This window comes from Nilaparvata lugens, chromosome 6, assembly GCF_014356525.2.
Source record: "Nilaparvata lugens isolate BPH chromosome 6, ASM1435652v1, whole genome shotgun sequence".
In the NCBI taxonomy this organism is placed as follows: domain Eukaryota; kingdom Metazoa; phylum Arthropoda; class Insecta; order Hemiptera; family Delphacidae; genus Nilaparvata; species Nilaparvata lugens.
In genome coordinates, this window is record NC_052509.1 from 46083223 (window position 1) to 46104397 (window position 21175).

The 21175-nt window shown below is 33.3% G+C and overlaps 1 protein-coding gene across 6 annotated transcripts in view; it reads right to left on the reverse strand.

The window, feature by feature from the left end:
* Positions 1–21175, reverse strand: part of LOC111053388 (serine/threonine-protein kinase N) — a 96367-nt gene that overhangs the window by 37530 nt on the left and 37662 nt on the right. For all 6 annotated transcript variants that reach the window (XR_005571646.1, XM_039430914.1, XM_039430915.1 and 3 more), the window contains exons 3-5: positions 9960–10069; positions 6691–6898; positions 2220–2374 (exon numbers count right to left, since the gene is read on the reverse strand). Coding sequence is in view for 5 of the 6 variants with exons in the window: in XM_039430914.1 (XP_039286848.1) it covers positions 2220–2374; positions 6691–6898; positions 9960–10069 (473 nt within the window). In the remaining variant the exon portion in view is untranslated. The remainder of the gene's footprint in view (positions 1–2219; positions 2375–6690; positions 6899–9959; positions 10070–21175) is intronic.

Below are 21175 nucleotides of genomic sequence, written 5' to 3' on the forward strand. Positions count from 1 at the left end.
CATGACTAAGAAGTCAAAATTCTTATGTACAAAAACGAATACAGTACATTTGTATAATTCATTCATCAACAAATTATAATTATAATTTTCATGATGCTTTGTGATTTATAATATTTAGCCATGTATTATATTACCATATGAATGTTATAATGGAAGTAAACGATTTATGAAGAATTTAAAAGAAGTATTGAAAAGAGAGGTATGATTTCTAGAATAGTTCTCAATCAAATGATATTATGTGTAGTAAAAAGGGTTGTAATGAAGAAGACGCGGTATTCGAGAGAATTGGCCACGACGTATTCCAATTATTTTATCAAATTTGATTCAACATTACTGACTCTAGATTAGTCCCTGTACAGTACACAGTTATTGAAATGACTCGAAGACGTTGAATCAAGCAGTTTCAATTGATTTTAATGAACGTTAAACACCAATGAAAATGTGAACATTCATCATATTCCATAACAACAAGGTGAGCTTGAAAATAGCTCTATTCTAGAAAGTTGTTCAAGCTGGAAGGCACAACTGACTGTAGTTGCAAGTCACCACCTATTTGTATGACTTTAATCAAATACTGACACAAATCAAAATGACAGGTTAAATAAATTTTTCCTCCACCTACTGTCTAAAGTGTAAATTTACTCCCTGGAACATAATACTAAAGTGTCACTTTTTCGCTCTCGGGAAGAAAAACAGAAAAACTCCCTAGAGCGTAAAAGTAGCTTCATTTAAATAACATGGGAAGCATCTCTATTTTAAAAACTTACATTTGAAATAGGTTAGAAGGTCTAAGCTCAAATGAGGATGCATATAGAGTAGTCATTAAACCAACTAAATTCAATACCTCAACCAAACATTTGATCAATATATTATGAAATATATGTTTGTATGCTAAAATGATTACAAACTTCATATCAGTATACTATAAAAATGTATATTTTTTATATTTTTAATATTTTTTTTATATTCCATGTTATTCAAAATACCAGCCAACGAATATTCCTCATTAACTAATCAAATTTGAAACGGGAACTTCATCATAGTAACTATGACAACTGTTGTAGTCGAGTCGGCCATTGTTGTTACAACTTTTGCCAACAGATAGCGAATAGCGCTGTCGGCGGTGAACTGATTACAAGCCAATTGTTTACGTTTTAGGGTATGTTATAACACATTGTTACTGGTCACGTAAGTTTTTAAAAATTATTTTATTTGCAGTTTTTACAAAAATGTAGGTGGAGAAAAAATGTTGTGTATATCACGAGTGAAAAATGCCACTTTTCTCCCTGAATGGAAAGATTGATGCCCGAGGCGAAGTAAAAATGCTTTTTCTCCCTTGGGGAAATTGTTTCCCGGCTTCGCCTCGGGCATCAATCTTTCCCTTCAGGGAGAAAAAGTGGCATTTTTCACTCTAGATATACAAATAACTATTAATGGTTATAAAACTTCACTGAGACGGTGAACAGATATTATACAAAATACAGGGGCTTAGTCAGAGTTGAACAGCACAGGAAAGGGTATCATGAGCACAACCCAAATTACATTGGCAAAAAAGTGTTAACTGTTTACCCCAGAATATTAAAGCTGCCCAAACCCTAAACTCTTTCAAGACTAATCTAAAATGTTGGCTATCATAGAAATGTTTTTATGAGTGGCGAAGTATCTTCGACCATTGAATACGTTGCATTAGTTATAAAATGTTGTATGGTCTTAGATATAGGTTATTTGTTATTTTGTTTTTTGTGTTATGATGTACAAAATTGTTTTATTATGTACAAAATTGTTGTGTTTTGTGTCAATATCTTGTTTTCTCTTTATTGTCGATATGGTGCCTGTCACTATCCATGACAGTATAATAAACTAAAAAAAAATCCATAAAAACGTAGTGAGCTTGATTGGAACATTATTCTTTGAATTTGGAAGATGCAGCAGACTTGTGTCGCAAGTAAAAAAGTAAATTCGTATGGCTTTTGTTGGTGGAGAGTCCCTTACGGGAAGATTCCACCTCGCCTGAATCATTCAAGCCGTCAATGGGCCTCAAGACTGTAATACTTCAGCCGACAGATTAACATGCCCATCCAATAACACGTTGAGTTGCAAGTCACTACTGCGGTTCAACTACAATAAAATATTGTAACATAATTAAGGGAGATTAGGAAGACTTTTTTCAATTTGGATTTTAAAGACAAGATGAGTGATAAAATATTTGAAAAACTCACTTCTTGCAGCGCCTTTTTGTCAGCAACTTTGGAGCTCTGTAGCAGCCTGATGACATTCTTGGCGCCCTCGACCACAGCCGCCTCTATCCTCAGCCTGTGCCTCAGTTCTTCCACTCGGTCCTCCAGTGGCGGCTCCAGGTTACGTTCGAATTTATCTGCAACCAATATAACCATTATAGAAAAGTTCCAACACATTTTCCACAGTTCATCATAATCACAAATCTAATCAATTTACAATCATGTAATAAGGCACTGTCTCAAATTTCCCAACTATCTGATTGGTGGTACTGCCAAGGTCTTCAAAAAGAGGTCAGGACACCAATGTCAATGGAGCGTTCATATTGAGTCTCTCACATCGAGAGTGAATTTTGAAAAAATCCAATCTAATTTGAACAACCTTATCTCAAGGGAACCTGAATCGTCGAATTAAGATAACAATTTAGAGGTGTTTTCAACAAAAAAAGTTCTAATATACTAAAATAAGAAGTAAACAAACATCTCAATAAGACTTGATGGGTCATAATGGTATATATTATTTTGCCATTTTGGTGTTAGTTTGCGATTTGTAAATTTTCGCCTCAAAATTGTCTTTTTTATTCTATATTATTGAAATATTATCAACCTTTCAAGTGTTTTTCGGCTTTCTAAAAACATTACTAAATTCAAAATTTTTATCACTTGTCAATAATTATTCTAATGGAGTATTGTGGGACCAAAAATCTGGAGTGCGTGACATACACATGACCTTTTGATCTTCGTTACCATTAAAATTTGAAAGAGAAATATAGCTTAGGCTACAAGCTAAGCATAGTTATCCCTCTTTCACATTTATTTTATAATTTTTTTATTCATATACAATTCAGGTGTAAACAGCATTCGCCCAAAACTGATTTTAACCTTAATTTAAAATAAACAGTCCAGAGGGTATTATAGAGCTCATGATTATTATATATATTATTATACATCATTGTAATAATTGTATTGATGAATTATTAGTGATTGATGGATTTATTGTGGTCAAATACTGCAATGCATCATGGGATCGTGTCCTGACCTCTTTCTATGAACCGTGAGTACTATTAATTTGAAAAGAGACTTGAAAAATTTGCGAAAATGTGTTTAAACGGCGAAACCTCTAGCGCCACTAGCATAACTAAGTGGGTTCAACGGTTTCAACGTACATTCAAAATAGGCACACCATTCCCAATCCTATAAGAAATCTACAAGTTTATGATAGCATATAATGCAATATCTGCTGCAATAAAATTGTATTTTTATCAATGATATAATATATTTTAACGGATACAATCAACAAAAAAACAAATATTTTTCTAACAAGATTCCATTGAATAATGTTATATTAGCACTCACAACTTGAAATTATTTTCTGTGACAACCGTCTTTCTACTAATTTCGTCCAATTCAATTCCATGAGGAAAGTAACCCGGAAAACATACCAGGAAAACTTGCTTTCAATGAGTTTCTAAATGAAAAGAAATTGTTGGAGAGAACTCAAGAGCGATGTGGTTTGATTGAAACGCTGGTTATTACAAAGATTTCCTCTTCGAATTTTCCTCCAGCTGATGAAATCACCCATAAACCAAAATTCCCTTCCACTTTGGTATTTTGCGCTGACTGACTTGTCTACTGAGCAAACATCACGCACTATTTCCTAGCAGGATAGCGAGCTATTTTCACTCGAGTTTTTATGAAAATAGATCAACAATAATAGTAAATAATAAGATTAAAACTGACGAGTTAGAAAAATCCAAGTTTGAGTCAACTGGTCCAATTGAAAACTAATCGATTGACTGACCGCAGAAATGAATAGAAATTTCATTAACATGAAATAGTATTGATTGGATGATTAATCATATCATTAACATGAATCCACTTTAATACTGTATAAAACGTATTTGGTGATAAACTTGATTCGTTTTGATTTTGCCACAAATGAACTGATCTGATGAAGAAGATTATCATTAATTTCATTAATGAAACAGTGCAAATAAAAGGCTGTAACAAAAAACTCAAATAGGTACCAACACATTTCGATCAGAAAATAACAATATTCAATAATAAATGTGAAATAGAATTCAACAATAATATAACTTGATAGATACTGTAGATAGGTATAGTAATAGTAATGTCTCAAACATCCTATTCAAATAAGGCATGAGAGATAGATAGTGGAGGTTTAGGTAGATGCCTAGATGGATAGGAGTAAGTTATTTCTCATCTTCAAGTCAGTTTTGAAAACAAAATAATCTATTTCAAATCAAACTGGGAAAGGAAGAACATTCTTTAATGGATTGACGCAAAAGAGACGATTGTGTGAGAATGAAAGTGTATGAAAAGCCAGAGTTCAATGGGATACAGGCAATGAAATTCTGGAACAATGCAAGCTCGCTCATGCATTCATATCAGCATATGCACACTCATCTCCTATACGCATTCGCACTTCCATATACCGAAGTAGAATTCCAATTTATTCCAAAGAGATAGTTATTTTTCAAGGGAATGACTCCCATATCCTTGAAATCTAACTCGTTACATTACCAACTTATTATTCAAGTAAATTAATTTCGATCAATAAGTTTTCCTATAATAGTTTGCACTGTTAATCAAGGCTGTGCAACAAGGTTTTGAAAACGTTTTACTGGTGTCATTATTTCAAAGTATTTCAATTTGGATACTATCAAGTTACCAAAATTAAACAAATTTCTAAGGTAAACTTATTTATCATTCCTACTTTTCAAGATATGAGCATCCAAGTTGAGATCTTGGAGGAGAACCATTACCGAATTGATAGCAAATAAATTGACGAAATTTTGAGAATACATTCTCCAAGATATTGCCTATTTCTTGACATATTTGATTTTTCAAAGTATCATTTCTAGGATGATTCATTCCATTTTGAAAAAATAACTAAACTTGATTTTTTATAAATTGAATTGATTTCCCTGGAATTGATGTTCTGGGATATCAGATATGTCATGAGATAGACAATATCTTGGAGATTGTATCCTCAAATTTCATGAACTTATTTGCTACTAATTCCGGTGGTGACACTCTCATATCCCAAAATTTAAAAATGATAAATGGGTTTTCATTAGAAATTAGTTCTATTTATTTATTGGATAGAGCAGACAATATTATACTTAGAATAGAAAAACAGGATATTGATTGCCCAAAACTTATTCTATTTCTAAATTTAGTTTTAAATCGTTCAAACGTTCAACTATTATGTAGATTATGTTCATTTCAATTTATTCACCAAATCATTAATCTCTCAAATCAAAAGAGAACAAATATTTTCAAATTTGGATATATTGATAGTAAAACTTTACAAAAAACATAAAACAAACTTCACATTAAAAGAATATAGAATAAAAACAATTAAATTTTGAGCCCGAAAATATCACTTATATATAATTTAGGTTAATTAATAGTATCCAAATTGAAATACTTAATAATAATTTCACCAGAGACAAGTTTCCAAATGCGTGGTGCACAGCCAGCCTTAAGGTGCGTTTTCGTTTGTGCGAAATAGCCGTCATCGACCTCGACAGGGTGAGGATCTCAGATTGGGCAGATTCCAATTTGTCTAAATAACTTAATAGATTCTGTTCAATTATGTTTTAATAGGGAAGGTTAAGTTTATACTTGTAAATGGCAATATGATGATATAAATCGAAATGTTTTGATTCTTAAATAATAAACACAATTATTAACGAAAATTTATTGGAACAGCTGTAATGGCACAAAAGTTGAAAAATTTCTACAATATGAATGTCTTCAGACAACAATGCCTGTCGTCGTCGACTGCGGAAGTTTACGCACAAACGAAACCCAGCTCTAAGGCTAAGGCCCGGTTGCACAAAAGACGGTTAGATTTTAACCGTGATTAATTCAACAACAACCAATCAGAGAAGGCCTTTTTGATAAGAGGTGTTCTCTGATTGATTCACACTTCTGGCAGATATAATTTCAAATTCGTTAAGAGACAAATCCTTGGAATTTTGAGGATAAGTTCTTGAAGGTATTGTTGATTGAATGAAATAAAAAATTTCTGAAAATATAAATTTTCAAGAAATTTATTTAATTCACCAAAAATAACAACTAATAATTATTTTTGGTACCGTAAATTAATTTTTTTTAATTGATATTTTTAGGAAACTTTTGTTTTATTTGATCAACAATATCATGTAGAAATTATCCTCAAAATTTCATGGATTTATCTCTTATCGAGTTTGTAATGATCTGTCCCAAAAATTTAATCTTTATGCGCTCATATATCAAAAAGTAATGGTCGGAAAAAATCGCCCTGAGAAAACTTTTTCATTTTGATAGCTTCATAGTAAACGAATAGAAAAACTTTAAAAATATCACCAGTAGAAAGTTTTTTTAGCCTTTGCACAGCTTTAAACAGTGGTTGACAACTTGTAGACTGTTTTGATTGATAGTTTACCTTTGTTATGATTGGCATCGCCATTGGCGGAGGCGGGATCCTGGACCTTGTGTTGGCGGTTCTGCTTCGCCTTCATGATCCGCATGCGGATGAACTCTATCTTGGCTTTGGAGTCGGCCAGCATCTGCTGTGCTTCGGCCAGCAACTTCTTGTCCCTGTTGTGACCGCCGCTCAAGCTCTGGATCATATTTTCCGCGCCTTGTTTCACCTATGCAAAGCACAAACACATTTTTAATGCGTCAATTATGATAGTGAGTATTGAAGGTAAATAATAAATTATTTCATCGTTGAAAATAAATAAATTCAAGTGAATGAAACATAACCTACTTTTTGGACTAGTGTATGAATCAAAATTCAGGAAAGGAACAGTTTTGGGCTGTGCCTGTTGGTCCTTCCGCAATCATTTAATTGAATTGTGTTTTGTTCATCATTGAATAAATAAATAAATAGAACTGTTCTAAACCCGATTGATTTTTAATTGATTCTATTGGAAAAATGATACTAAACTAATTAAACCACCGGTCAAAATTTATTACAGTATTTTGCTTGTAGAGCCTGAAGAATTCTTTTTTATATTTATTTATTTGATGATATACTTACAAATCATATGAATATTATCGGGATAGAACAACAGGCATAGCCCAAAACTATTCTGTTCCCAAATTTTGATAAATAATAAAATGTCCGAAAAAATAGGTCCAAGTACGGTTAGTCAAGTTTTATGTTATAGTTTAGCTCAAGTTTAGTCCAAGATACCAATGTGTTTTTGTAAAAACTTGGACTAGTTTTATTTCAATGTATTATTTTTTGAAAATAAATTAGGATACATTTCAATACCGTAGTATGAAATTCATACAACAAAAACATAAATAAAAATTATGAATGCAAGTGCAAAACAGCAGCAGAAATACAAATAACCAACTAAATTTAATCAAGTATTTGATTTGTAATTATCAGAATAATACATTGTCCACTCTCATTTATTCGCATAGTGGTTGTGAGGAGAAGAATTCCATTCTTATTAGAAGTGGTCAATATTTTCGTAACTTTCTGTATTCTTAAAATAAACTTGGAATGGTTCGTGTTTCACCTCTTTCACGCTTAAAAATATCAAGCTTAAATATCACTCAATTAACGATAATAACTATGAAGTAGAATAATTGATAGACGATAAACGGAATTACATTATGCTTTTATCTTCTTGGTAGAAGAGATTGATTCAATTAGTATGGTTTCCAAATAGGATTTTGGTTTAAAAAACACTGCAGTCCTGCAAGTTGATTTAATAAAATGGATTTGTCAACAAAAACTGTTTTTATAAATTAGGGAAAAATTCCACAACACATTAATGAATATTTAACAAGAATGGAATTTAGATTGTTCATTGTTAAATTTATTATTCAAAGTATAGATTAATTCAATTAATAATTTGTTTCAAAATCAAGTGAGTAACATTAGTGAGTTACTTACAACTGACAATATTATATCTTGTAATGCAAATTTTTCAATTTCTTTATTAATTAAATAGCACTAGCTTTCCACTATTGCCTTATCAATACATAACATAAAGATGATCTACTTTTAAAATGTTATCCAATTAATGTTCAGTATGTGATTTGAATTATGATGGAAATTATAAGGTTGAAAATCTCCATCATTAGTAAAAATGGCTCGCTTAAAAACAATGCTGTGAAAAGCCATTGAAAAAAAGCCAATAAACACCTAGTAAAGTGAGAACAATAGCTGGGAAATTTCACCCATTGTTTGCCAAGCCTTGCCAAAACACAGCATTTAGAAAACGTTTAGAATCTTATGGAAATGAAAACTGGAATATTTTAGATAATGACCGACAATTTGTGGAAATGATATGAATAATTTTCACTGACATGAATCCAAGCTTTGTGGATGGAACAGTTCAAATCCAATTTCCATATAATATGATCAACAGTAGGCCTATTTATGTAACATCTAAATATGTAGAGTAAACCTTTAATTTTTGTATTGTTTGATGGTATTAGATTGAAAATTTGAAAAATGGTTAGCGAGATACATCATGGGATCATACATCCTGAATGATGTTACACAAAAATGAATAGAATAATACTTCTCAGGCAACAGAATAATATTCTGAAGATCTAAAAAACCGACCTTCAAGCTGAACAAAGCTAAGTAAATCCAAAGTGAGGATGGGGCATACGTATTTAAATACTGTATTCACATTTTCATTCATTACTACACAGGATTTTCAATCAACTGTTCTCTACTGATTTATTATTTGTTTTTTAACTTTATATTTTCATATAATTACAGCAACAGCCAGCAGTCAAGTGATTGGGAGAGAAACGCAGAAAACCCTCTAATATATAATTACTAGCCGTCAGGCTCGCTTCGCTCGCCATATCCGTCTAGCCAGGGGGCTCCGCCCCCTGGACCCCCGACTGGATCGTCCAAGAATAAGATCAGCAGGCTCGCTTCGCTCGCCTGCATTTTTCATTTGGGCATTTTTATCAATGTTAGGACAATCCAGTGGGGGTCCAGACTAAACGGATATGGCGAGCGAATCGAGCCTGACTGCTAGTAATATAATATTCCCAGGATTGAAGTAGCAGTGCCCAATCAATTTTTCCGCGATAAATGCATTAATTTAAATCTTCAACTTGGTGCCAACCTAACAAAGACAACTCAACTTAATTCCAACCTGACAAAATTATTAATTTAGTTGCCAGTTAACAACTGTTTCGAATAGGTACTCTATCTAGATTATAGTTCTATAGTAACATATGATATGGAAATTTCAATTATAATTAAGAGATTGGGAGAAGAAGAATATACATGCTAAAGGACGAACTTTAAACCCTTAAAAACAACCCTTAGAGTTAAAATATTGCCAAAAGATTTCTTAGTGCGCCTCTAAAGGGCCAACTGAACATACCTACCAAATTTGAACGTTTTTGGTCCGGTAGATTTCTAGTTATGCGAGTGAGTGAGTGAGTGAGTGAGTGAGTGAGTGCCATTTCGCTTTTATATATATAGATATATTATTATGTGTGGAGAAAGAATGCATTTTGTATATATGCCCTTCAATAGAAATTTGTCCTTAAACTCAGCTAATTCAAAGCTAGTTGAAGCTCACTTATAGCTAGTAAGTCATTCCAATAGATGAATTATTGTTCAAAAATAATAAATCGACTACTTTCTCCTCAATACTGTTAGGAGAAGTAATAATCTACTTGAATTTGTTCTCTTTTCAAATGAAAAGCTAATTTCACCTTTAATTCAATGTTGAGTTGTTTTTCAAGGGAGACCAGCCGTGGATCATTGGCAGCCCCAGAGCTGTCCTGAGCTTGGCTGCAGGCTGCAACGGGAGACATCACTGTTTCTGTAAACAAGAAGAAAATTACTTAGAATCATCGTTTTTAAAATATCATTTAAGAAGGTAATAATACATCATTTGAATGAAATAAGATGATGATATGTAAATTCAGATGATTAATAAATTACGAGCTGAGATGTTACAACACTTCTGTTTTTCAATTGAACTGCTGTACCGATATGCAGCCATTTATTCGACTGTTGAAGTTTTTAATTATTGCTATCAAATACATATACAGTTTTTTAGTATTATAGTTCAAAACATTAATACATGTTGAAGTCCTAAATAAAAAGAAAGTTTATTAGAATCTGTCAAGTACTTTATGAATGAAGGATCAATCAAAACATCCAAACTCGGAAGCCTATTCCAAATGAGAATTACCAACTGTAAAATGAGTTCATTCTGGACTGTTTTATTAAATATTAATGAATGTGTTTCATATAATATATTCTACAAGTAGAAACAGGTCGGTTTACTACAATATATCTACGGTAATACATAACATTGTATTACAATGATAGTTCATTAGCGTTCAAAAAACACGAATATTAATAATGAAATGACTAAATTAAGAATCGGTAGGTTTGAGTTTGAAAACCAACAAATCAGTACCGTAACCAATGAGAAATCCGGATTCAAATTCTAATCACAAGCAGAGACCCAACTTGAAAGTGCATTTAGATAGGAGACACTTCATATTTACTACCATTTAAGATTAGTGAATGACCTTGTTAATGTTTCAGTGTATTATCAGAACAAATACAACGAAGAGTACACAGTACAGGTGTTGACAAATCCGATCCATTGTTTGTATTATCTATTGAAGAAGATAACTGTTAGCAGCAATTTGAGATTATAAGACAGAATCGAATTTTTACTCAAAGTATCGAATTATTTTCCTGGCAATGAAAAATATGAGTGGTTTAGTCACTTCACAAAAAAGAATCATTATCAAAACTATAATTTCCAAGTATTTTTTTAAATATCTTACTCAATTGATAACCATGCCCCTCTTTTCTTCCTCAAAACAAAACCAATTCAATTGGCAAATGAACGAAATTTTTGCAAAAAAATGTATGTTTTGCGGTTTTTTATGAATTTTTCTTTTTTAAATGAATAATGTACAAAACTTGATTGAATTATGTAGAAAGATTGATGTATTTGAGAAATCCATGACATGAGCGAATACATTAGAATCAAGCAAAATTAATGTGAAGCTTGAATTGATTACTTTGCTATGTCTTTTTTTAAAGTAAACATAGATAATATAGATTCTCTTTTGAAAGCTCTGTATTTATCTAAACTACGTTGTAACATATTAAAAGAAACATACAACATTCAGCTTCACCAAGCTAAAGTTATTTTTCAGTTGTAGCAGAGAACAACGAAGCTCAATGAATTGAAAAAGATTAATTTTAGCGAACAGGTGCTATTTCGGGCTAGGACAACATCTTAAATCAAGGTTCATAACATTGGAGACAAAAATCGTACTTCAGTCCACTTCAAAATAGATTCTTCAATTCCAAAGATAAATTGCTACTGTCAAACTGATGTAGGAAAAGAATCATAGAAACCAAGGGATAATTTTCATTTTCTGAGTGGAAATATTATTATATCACACTTGTGCAGTAAATAGATTGATATTATTGTGCTCAATTCAATAAGAATAATTTTAAAATAATATTGAAAATTGAATGAAATCCATTAAACTATGTTCAAAGATACTTATTTTCAAATAATGTATTGGGAATAATTCAATTCTAGTGAACCTTTATATAGCCTACATACGCATTCGCGCTATTCAAATTTATGTCGATCAGTTTATTCAGTATTAATTTGTAGCGACAATGATACAAATAAATTCATGGAGGAGGTGAATCATTAGCAGAATTGAGGTGATTAATAACATTACAGAATGGAGTACAAATTAATAATATTGAGCACCCATGGAATTTGATGAAGTTTAAACCACTGTCAAGTTTAATTATATAGGAACTATATTATAGAATAGAGAATAGAGAGAAGAGAGGACAGATTTTACACATTGCAAGTTATATCATGAGTATATTCACATAACTTATTGTATCAAAAGTGTTACCGTATTTGTAGCTTTCAATTATGTATATGTGAATAAAAAATCAATTTGAAAATAAAACCTTTATTCTGACAAAAATGACTTTTGATCGTTGACATGTATACAACTACTAAAAAAAATCATGACCGTAGAACGGTATTTGTGACACTGAAGACTGAGGCAATGAACTATATTTTGAGCATTATTTTTCAGTTTAATGCTTTTATCCTCGCACGACTGCTCAGAAGAACCAGATATAGATCGACAATAATAAGCGAGCAATCAGTTTTACGCCAAATCTGAGAAAACATTGGCCGAAAAAAGGTTCACTTCTATATAACGTTTAATCGAGAAATCGGTGGTCCAAATAACATGAATGAATGGAGAAAAGAAGCCAGTTTCCAACATTCATGGAAAAGATAGTTGAAATTAATGATATCAAGTTGCGAGTACGCGAAGTTTATTTTGATAGAATTTCAGTATAGTGCTTATCTCCAAAGGTCCAAAATCTATTTATTATTTCAACGTTGTACTTGATTAATAAAATTATTATGTGCAGTACTCTTAATTCTGTCACCGGAGGCAGAAACTTTGTTGCATTCGTCGAGCAGCTTTTGTGTACAAAACAACCAAGTAATTTGTTATGATGCTGATTTTATCAAGATCTTTAGGGAACAGTTTTCTAGAAGTATGAAAAGCATCAAGATATGACAGAATTATGAAATATATCAATAATTAAGTGATGACATTGTTGATATTGATAGATAAAATTGTAAAAAGGATATATTTTGAAAGTTCAAAGTTCTTCTCAAAATGTGAATTCCTTCAGTGTTTCATCAGAAGCACATCAATTCTATTAGATAATAGAGGTGTGAATTTTAACCCCAAACTATGATTTGATTTTTTGATATTGATAAATTGTATAAAGGATATATTTTGAAAGTTCAAAGTTCTTCTCAAAATGTGAACTCGTCCAGTGTTTCATCAGAAGCACATCAATTCTATTAGATAATAGAGGTGTGAATTTTTACCCCAAACTATGTTTTGATTTTTTGACCTACCCTTATCATTAATATATTCAATTCAATTCAATTTTTATTTCCACAAAAAAATCATATACATATCAGTTAGACAAAATAACTAATAACAATAATAGTTATACAAAAACAAATCAAGGAAATATATTTCCCCACTTAGACTATAAATCCGTGTGTGGGGAAAGAATTCCTATCTCAAATTCAAATTCAAATATTCTTTATTCCATACAAAATACAGATTACATTGTATTATAGAGCATGTTTTACTGGAATACCCCTACAAGACTATTCGTCTGAGTGTAGGGGGTGGGTTCCTGTTACAGTGGGTAACCAATAGTCTATTCATAATATTAAATTATGAGTAATATTAATATTAAATCTAGAAAAGCCTTAAGAAATACAGGATAATCGAAATCATTTCTTGAAAAACTTTTAAATTTTACTTTTTTTAAACATACAAAATAAACTTTAATTAAACAATAACTTCAAATGTAGAAAATAAAATAGGTTAAATCTATTACTGATATATGATATAGGTTGGTGCTATAAGGTCGAGTTAATAGAGCGCTGCATCAAAAACAAGAAACTAAACAGAAGCAAGAAGAGAGAGAGAAAAAAGAAAAAATAACGAAACACGGAAAACTAATGGCTTATAACAAAATGAAAAATGGGAATATCTGTAGATGAATATTGTTTCAAATTTCAACTTCGCAAGAATATAATACTGTACTGTTGAAAACTTGTACTGCTATACAATCGTTGAGTTGGAGTGTTATCATACTGTAGAATGGAATGTAGAATGTTAGAATATGTAGCCTACTGCTATACAACATTGTAGAGCTGAAATGTTATCACACTTTCGAGTACAAGAATCTGTTGAACAATCTATGAAATTTAGAGAATTGAAATGAATCAACTCTGAAGAGTCCTTCAACACAACAAACACATAGCAGGCATACCAAATGCTTGTTCCATCTCATAAGATGTGTTCAGTACTCAAACATACAGCACGAGTCAATGGACCAATTAGACGTCAACATTGGCCATACATTTAGGGTAGGCTTAGATCTCAACCAGTGGACTTCTAGTACAGATTTCAATGAGTTTCATAAACAACCGACAAAAAAGGAAGTTGAAGTACATTGAAGACAGAAACTCTAGAAATGGAAACGTCCAAGTGCGGACACATAAGAGCAATAACACTACTTGAGACCCACGCAAAGCACTCAACAAGCCAGGGTGAGATCTGAGATGCACTTTATTCAGTCAGCATTCCTTATGAATGAACATCAATGCTTACCATTATACTGATGCTGACAGTATAGAGTATTGACATCATTTTGTCAGGATTCCTTATGAATGGGTATCAATGAGCACCATTCTACCAAAGCTGACAGTTTCAAGTGAATCTGACTGTAGGTACTGTACTGCATGCATACTGCATAGGCTGACTACCGACCAGCCAGACTGCAACAAGAAGAGAAAAGTGAAACCACTTTCTCCTCCAACGAGTTCTTGTGCAGGAGTCATATCATCAGTGAGAGGAGGAGGAGGAGGAGGAGGAGGAGGAGGAGGAGGAGGAGGAGGAGGAGGAGGAGGAGGAGGAGGAGAGAGACCGACTAGGATAATACTGAGTGACAAGATTATTTATTAGAAAGAAACGAGACACACCGAATGTCACGGTCACCGGTGAACGCACGGCACGGCACGGTACGACACATCAAGTAGCCGCTCAAACGTTTCTTGAACACCGCCGCTGTTTGCAACACCAACACTGTCATTACGGGAGAAGAATGGTTGCATGCAAGACTTCTAATGTGTTACTGCTGCGGTGAGATTCACTTCAAACTGACAGCATTGATTGATTGGGAAGCTTCAATGATATTATTCATAATTAATGCTAACTGATCAAAGTAAATCTCACACGATAGACTCACAGAAATAGACAATTGACGACGATTTGCATCGTGAACATTGTTGTATGAGAGAATCCATGAATGTGAATACCATAGACTGTCATTGAATGTCATAACTTCAAATATGAGAAAACATTCTGTACTAGAATTATTGCTGGACAATAGATTGAAGCAAGGACTCATAGGTCTTGTCATGCACCCTTCAATCAAAGCTAACTAGCATTCAACACAGTTTACGAAGCACCCAAAATTAACTTGTGGAATTTTGATTATCCTGAGGTCATTGAAGACTGAAAGAATGTAAAAATCCCCAAGTGAAATCACAACACTATGTACCTTTTGGTTCTTAGTCTTGTCTTTTAAATCCACCATTTAATACAGTTTAAAAGACACCAGAAGAGCTGTGAGTTCAAATTTATTGTATTTGAGAATGTTATGGGAAAAAATGTATTATTTTTTGTAAGAAATAAGAGGTCTATAGAATTAGAAGGTTTCCAAAGAGGCTCAGTCACGAAAGATATTGTTAGCTTAAATGAATTGGAAAATTGGATTCATCACTAACTTCATCACTATTAAACTATTGTAATATTGCTCTATACTTTGATTCAACAATCATTAAACGTCTTCCTTCTAAACGAAATACAACTGATTTCAATAACAAAACAGGCTGATAGACGGAGTATAGTAGGTGGAAGAGGAAGAGGAGGAGGAGGAGGAGGAGGAGGAGGAGAAGGAGGAGGAGGAGGAGGAGGGAATCACTTTCACTAACGAGCTTCACTGGAACAGATATTTGATAACCGGTCTGGATGATGACAAGTTACTAATTTGGCATCCAAAAGTCAAGATCAAATTCAGCTGAAAATTGTTGCAGAGACCCAACATAATGGACGAGACAAGAAATCTTCACCATTAAATTGGTGTCATCAGCCTCCAGAACTTTCTGTCAATCAACGCAAAATTATCATCAATTAGGGGAAATTTTCAATTGAATTGCTGAACAATTTACTCTTTCAATTATCCCTTATTTGGCTGTAACTACAACGAACTCTTTCTACTTTCTTTGCACTTACCTACTTCAGGAAGTCCTTATTGGAAACTATGAGTCGTTTTTTTCAACCAAGAAGCATTGCACGATGGAATTCAAAAAATATAGATCATAAAGTTATGATTCTACAGCATTACTCATAGAGTTCAATTCCAGAATGCATTCAGAGTGAGGACTAGATTCAAATCCAGAGGCTATTAGATGATCTCAAAGTAGAAAAAGGATCAGGGGAGAACGTCAAACTACTTGTATACATATTTTTGGCGTTAGTTTGTCACATCAGAATAAGTGACGTTTTCAGTTTTTAAAATTTGAGTGATGTGCTAATGTCATTTTAACAAAGAGGTTAGTAATCTATTTTCTTCAACAACAGGAAAATACACTGAATAGGTAGGATAACTGAGAATAGTTTAGCATAGAGAGATGGGGTATAGACACTGCTGACGAAGGTCAAATAACTTTAGAACAATATGTTGAGAACATTATGATGAATTCGGATAAATAGGATCAGAGATAAGAATTGCGTATTTTGAATTCCACCTCATAAAAGTTGAGATCTCATTTGATAACAATAAAATTTATCCATTTTTTGATAGACAAGTTCATTGATGAGGTTCATAACAGTATTTGGTCCGTATTTCTGTAATATTCATTAACGGGGAAATTGTAAATCTCCACATACGAATCAAGAATATAATATGTGATAAATATTATGAATTTGGTTTGATTATGAATAAGATTAACTACCATGATAAATTTCAGAATTTATCATTATTTATTTATAGATTACAATGTCACTTTAATTTTTCATCAATATGAAGTTGCATTGTAATCAGTCCAAAGATAAAGGTCTAATTTCAATAGATTAATTGGAAATTGATTTTTGACTGACTGGACAGCATGACTTGATGACACATTGCGGTGGATTGTTGCAGACGGAACCCTCCAACATGAAAACCTTCCATCAAAATGTTCAAACAAATAGTGTGCAGCTGAAATATTGCAAAGCGTGGCTGGTGTTTATTTTTGAACAGACCTTGAAGTTGCTCCATTGCTCTTCACTCTTTTTGACTGCCTCTCTCCCTCCCGTCACCTCATCATCTGCCATAAATATGACAAATTATGAGTGATGCTCCACCAACAGGCTCACGATTGCTGATGGCACGCTGCCATCTTAATATTTGATGCAACAAAATTGGTTCGGGAGATCGTTCCTTATCCGCCAACTCAACAGACTTGAACGCATGTGGAGGAGAAGGTTGATATGCACTTCAGATTGCACATATTCCTTTTGATGCGTCCAAAATAGCTACCATCTTCAAGTTAATCAGCATAAAAAATTTTCCTCTTGAACCAACACTGTAGCCTACTACTATTGAACTGCAATAGCATTCATTGATAGCTCAATGATTTTTTTTTTTTGTACCATGTCCACATGAGTATGACTTATGCGAGGGTAATGGGAAGTACAGCATGATGATGAAACATGGTTGAATCTCAGTCTACATGGATAATATCACTACTTATGATAAATCCCTGAGCTCTTCCTAAGAAAAAAAAATCTTTTTTGATTAACAAGGTGGTTTTAGAGTGGAAAATTTTGATATTACAATAAGTATTAATTTGTACCCCTCAAGTAATATGGATTACATACTGGTGAAAATAAGAGTCCAAGAGTACTCTTTCAAGAATAATAACTCATTATATAACAGTCAAACATGCTTGCTTTTCACTGCATTATGAATCGCTTTCATTTTGTGACTTGCAGCAGTCATCTACCAACTAGAGTTGTGGCCTTGCTGGTGCAATTGCAGTTACTATACAATCAAGCAATTCTCAATCAGCTGACCACCTCATTACTACCTCACAAAACCTACAAGTCTACGTCAAATCAAACTCCAAAGAAGTCTCATTAGAGCTAGTGCACTCACCAGTGAAACTCAATGGCAAATTCCGTTTTTAATAAGCGCGAACCAACCACTCGACTGCATAGGTGCAATCTACTGCAATCGGAAATGCCTTGAACGTGTTTTTTTCAGTTCGTTATGGGAACAAACCATTAGCAGATGAGTAGAAAAATAATAGGAGCTGAAGTTCTGACAATATCAGGGAAGCAGAGAGTCTTCGCTGCCTTGAATCCTTCAATCATCCATCACCACCAACTTTCTTCCTGCTTCGTTCTGTCTCGCTCACTCCTCTCCATCAGCCTATCTTTTTCTCTCTCGCTAGAGTTCATTACACAAACAATTGTTCCGAAAGGAAAATTGCAACCACAGACGAGTAGTTCTTTGCTTTCCACGCGTTATTTAAAGCATCTTTTTTCAGGCCATCAATTGGAGGAAGTGGCGGTGGTGGGGGTGGTGGTGTTGGTGGTGTCTGCTTTCACTTTCTGCATCATCCGTGGTGGCTGCTGGGACAGTGAGACACTCAACGTGAGAATTCAACAACAGCTAATTAACAATCAGGAACTAAGGCAAATTATTATTCTTTCATTCATCTCAAGTCTTCACCGCCCACCCAAAGAATTTGAACAATACAATACACTGGATTTCGTCAACATTTTACAACAATGTGATTCAATCGTAAGAAAAGTGAATCTGAAATTGACTGATCATTATTGATAGCAGCATTTTATCGGAATATTTTCAATGGAAGCAATTTTGATTAAAAAGTAACCAGGAAAACTAACACGGTATTCGAATTGCTTTGAGAAGCGACCAGCATCCAAGGATTTTGTTCGCATGCACGTAACAACTCGTGCTATTTCTTAAACCGATCATACTACATAGCACCTGAAAATATATAGAAGTTAGAGAAAAAACATTAGAGAATGTATCTATTCAAACTTTTCTCATCATATCCATGGGTAATTTCTCAAAATTGAAAAGGTTATCCTTATCAACAAACATCTTCTCAATAGACTTCCCTCAAGAATAGGATTTTGCTAATTGCAAGAAATGTCTCTGCTAATCATTCTCCTATCCTATGATGATCAATATTATTTGTTCCAAACCTATGATCTGCAGAAATGGTTCACTTATATTATCATTAACGAAATATTAGATTCAAGTAAATCTAAAAAATATTTTTTTAATGAGTAACCAATATGAATAAGATTGTATGGAGCCAATCATAAAATTCAAATTACAATTGAATTGTAAAGTGATGGATTAAACTTTTCTATAGTTATTACAAGTAGTTGCAATTTATTACGATATCAATCTCTAGAGCAATAACATATTTTGTGAAATTGTTACTAATCCTAATCATAAAATTCAAGTTACAATTGGGGATTAAATTTTGTCATTTGAAAGATGCCTATTTTTCGAATAACAGACAAATTATTGATGTGGAAACTTCTAATTCAATACCACTCCAATACATCCATCCAATTTTACAAATATGTTATTGCTTTAGAGATTGGTATCTTAATAGATTGCAACTACTTGTATCAATAACTATAGAAAAGTGTAATCCATCAATAAATAGTATAAGCTGGTGACGCTACATGCTAGTCAGTCTGTGGTTGCAATGATTTACACCTTTGCGCCACTTCTTGTCAAAGTGCGACTGCGACAGACATTTGGAAAGCCGCAAATTTGATGTAACCGTTTTTCGTATCCATGTTGATCAGCCGGCGAAAGGCCAATATGCCAGTATACGACCGGGGAACTAAATCCATAAAATTACTTCTACAGAGCCAGAAACATTTGTCGCGGCGAAAGGTTATCGAGCTCGTAAAATGCTATCGATTGATCATGTAACGCAGGCTCAGTGGCTCAGTAACGGTGTCTTCACCCAGAACTTACATTAATTACACAAACTAATTGCAGAAGGAATGAAACCGAGAAAATTGGAGCAGCTACAAGAAATTAAATGGCGTTCATAGTGCATAGGTAGTCTAGTCGGGAGAGCATCTAGCACACGCTATTCCAACTGTCACTGTTTCAAGTCTAAACTGAACCTGAATGCAACGAGAGAGAAACGGGTCAACATTGCCTGGGTCAGTGCTGTCTAACCAATTCGAACCTGTCACCTGACATCTTCTTTGTATTGGCGACGTCTAGTGTTTTTGTTGTGACTTGCTCTCACCCCGCAGGCTTCCATCTTCATTTCTTCATTTCTGCACTCTCGACTATTCCATGAAGCGGAACGTGCTACCTCAGCCGACAGGTTCATGACCGCTGCCATAGTGGAGAGGAAAACCAACCACCGAGCAAATAGAGAGGTCTCCACAGCACAGACAAATAAAATCAAGTGATTGACCACTTGTTTAGCGCGCTCGCCAACCACCAGTTCTGCTTCACTTCAGATCTACTCTACTATATTTTATGATCTATGGTAACTCTTGATAGATCTCAATTGTACACTTTGAGCTTTGGTGAAGACTTCAGCTCAAAAGTAGTACATTTTGCTAGAATTTCTCAAACTAGTCTTGTTTTGATAGTAAGAGATGAATATGAATATACCAGAGATTCAAACCAATAGTATATATCACATATCAGTAATTATATAAACGCTGAAATTGAAACTTACAATTTATTGAACTCTAGGGGAATTTTATTGCTAATTATCAGTGGAAATTCTGCTTCTTTTTTTATCTAACTGACTACAAGCTAATAATTCAAACTAGGATGAAGTCTACGGACTGAAGTTGTATCCAAAAAATCTAGTTTAATGTTTTCAAATTCCTTTTTTCTAAGAGGTGTATAAAATCGTAATTTACATTAAATGTTTGTACACCGAATTAGGATCCACTTTCAGTAGGTTTCTGGGAGCATTTCAAACAAAATCTATCTATTCTAATTTGAGAGCCATCAATAATTGTGTGAACCATCACTGCTAATGACAGATGATATTCAAAGATAATCTTACGCTAATCCTATCCTCAAGACTAAACCTATTTTTACAAGTCGGTGACAATGAGTCGAAAGATTCTTAGCTCTACTCAGTCAAAACAAATCAAGTTCATTCGAAACTGATTTATTGTATCTTTTTATAACATTTTTTTTTTTGTCAATGAAAATCTCTCTCTGTTTA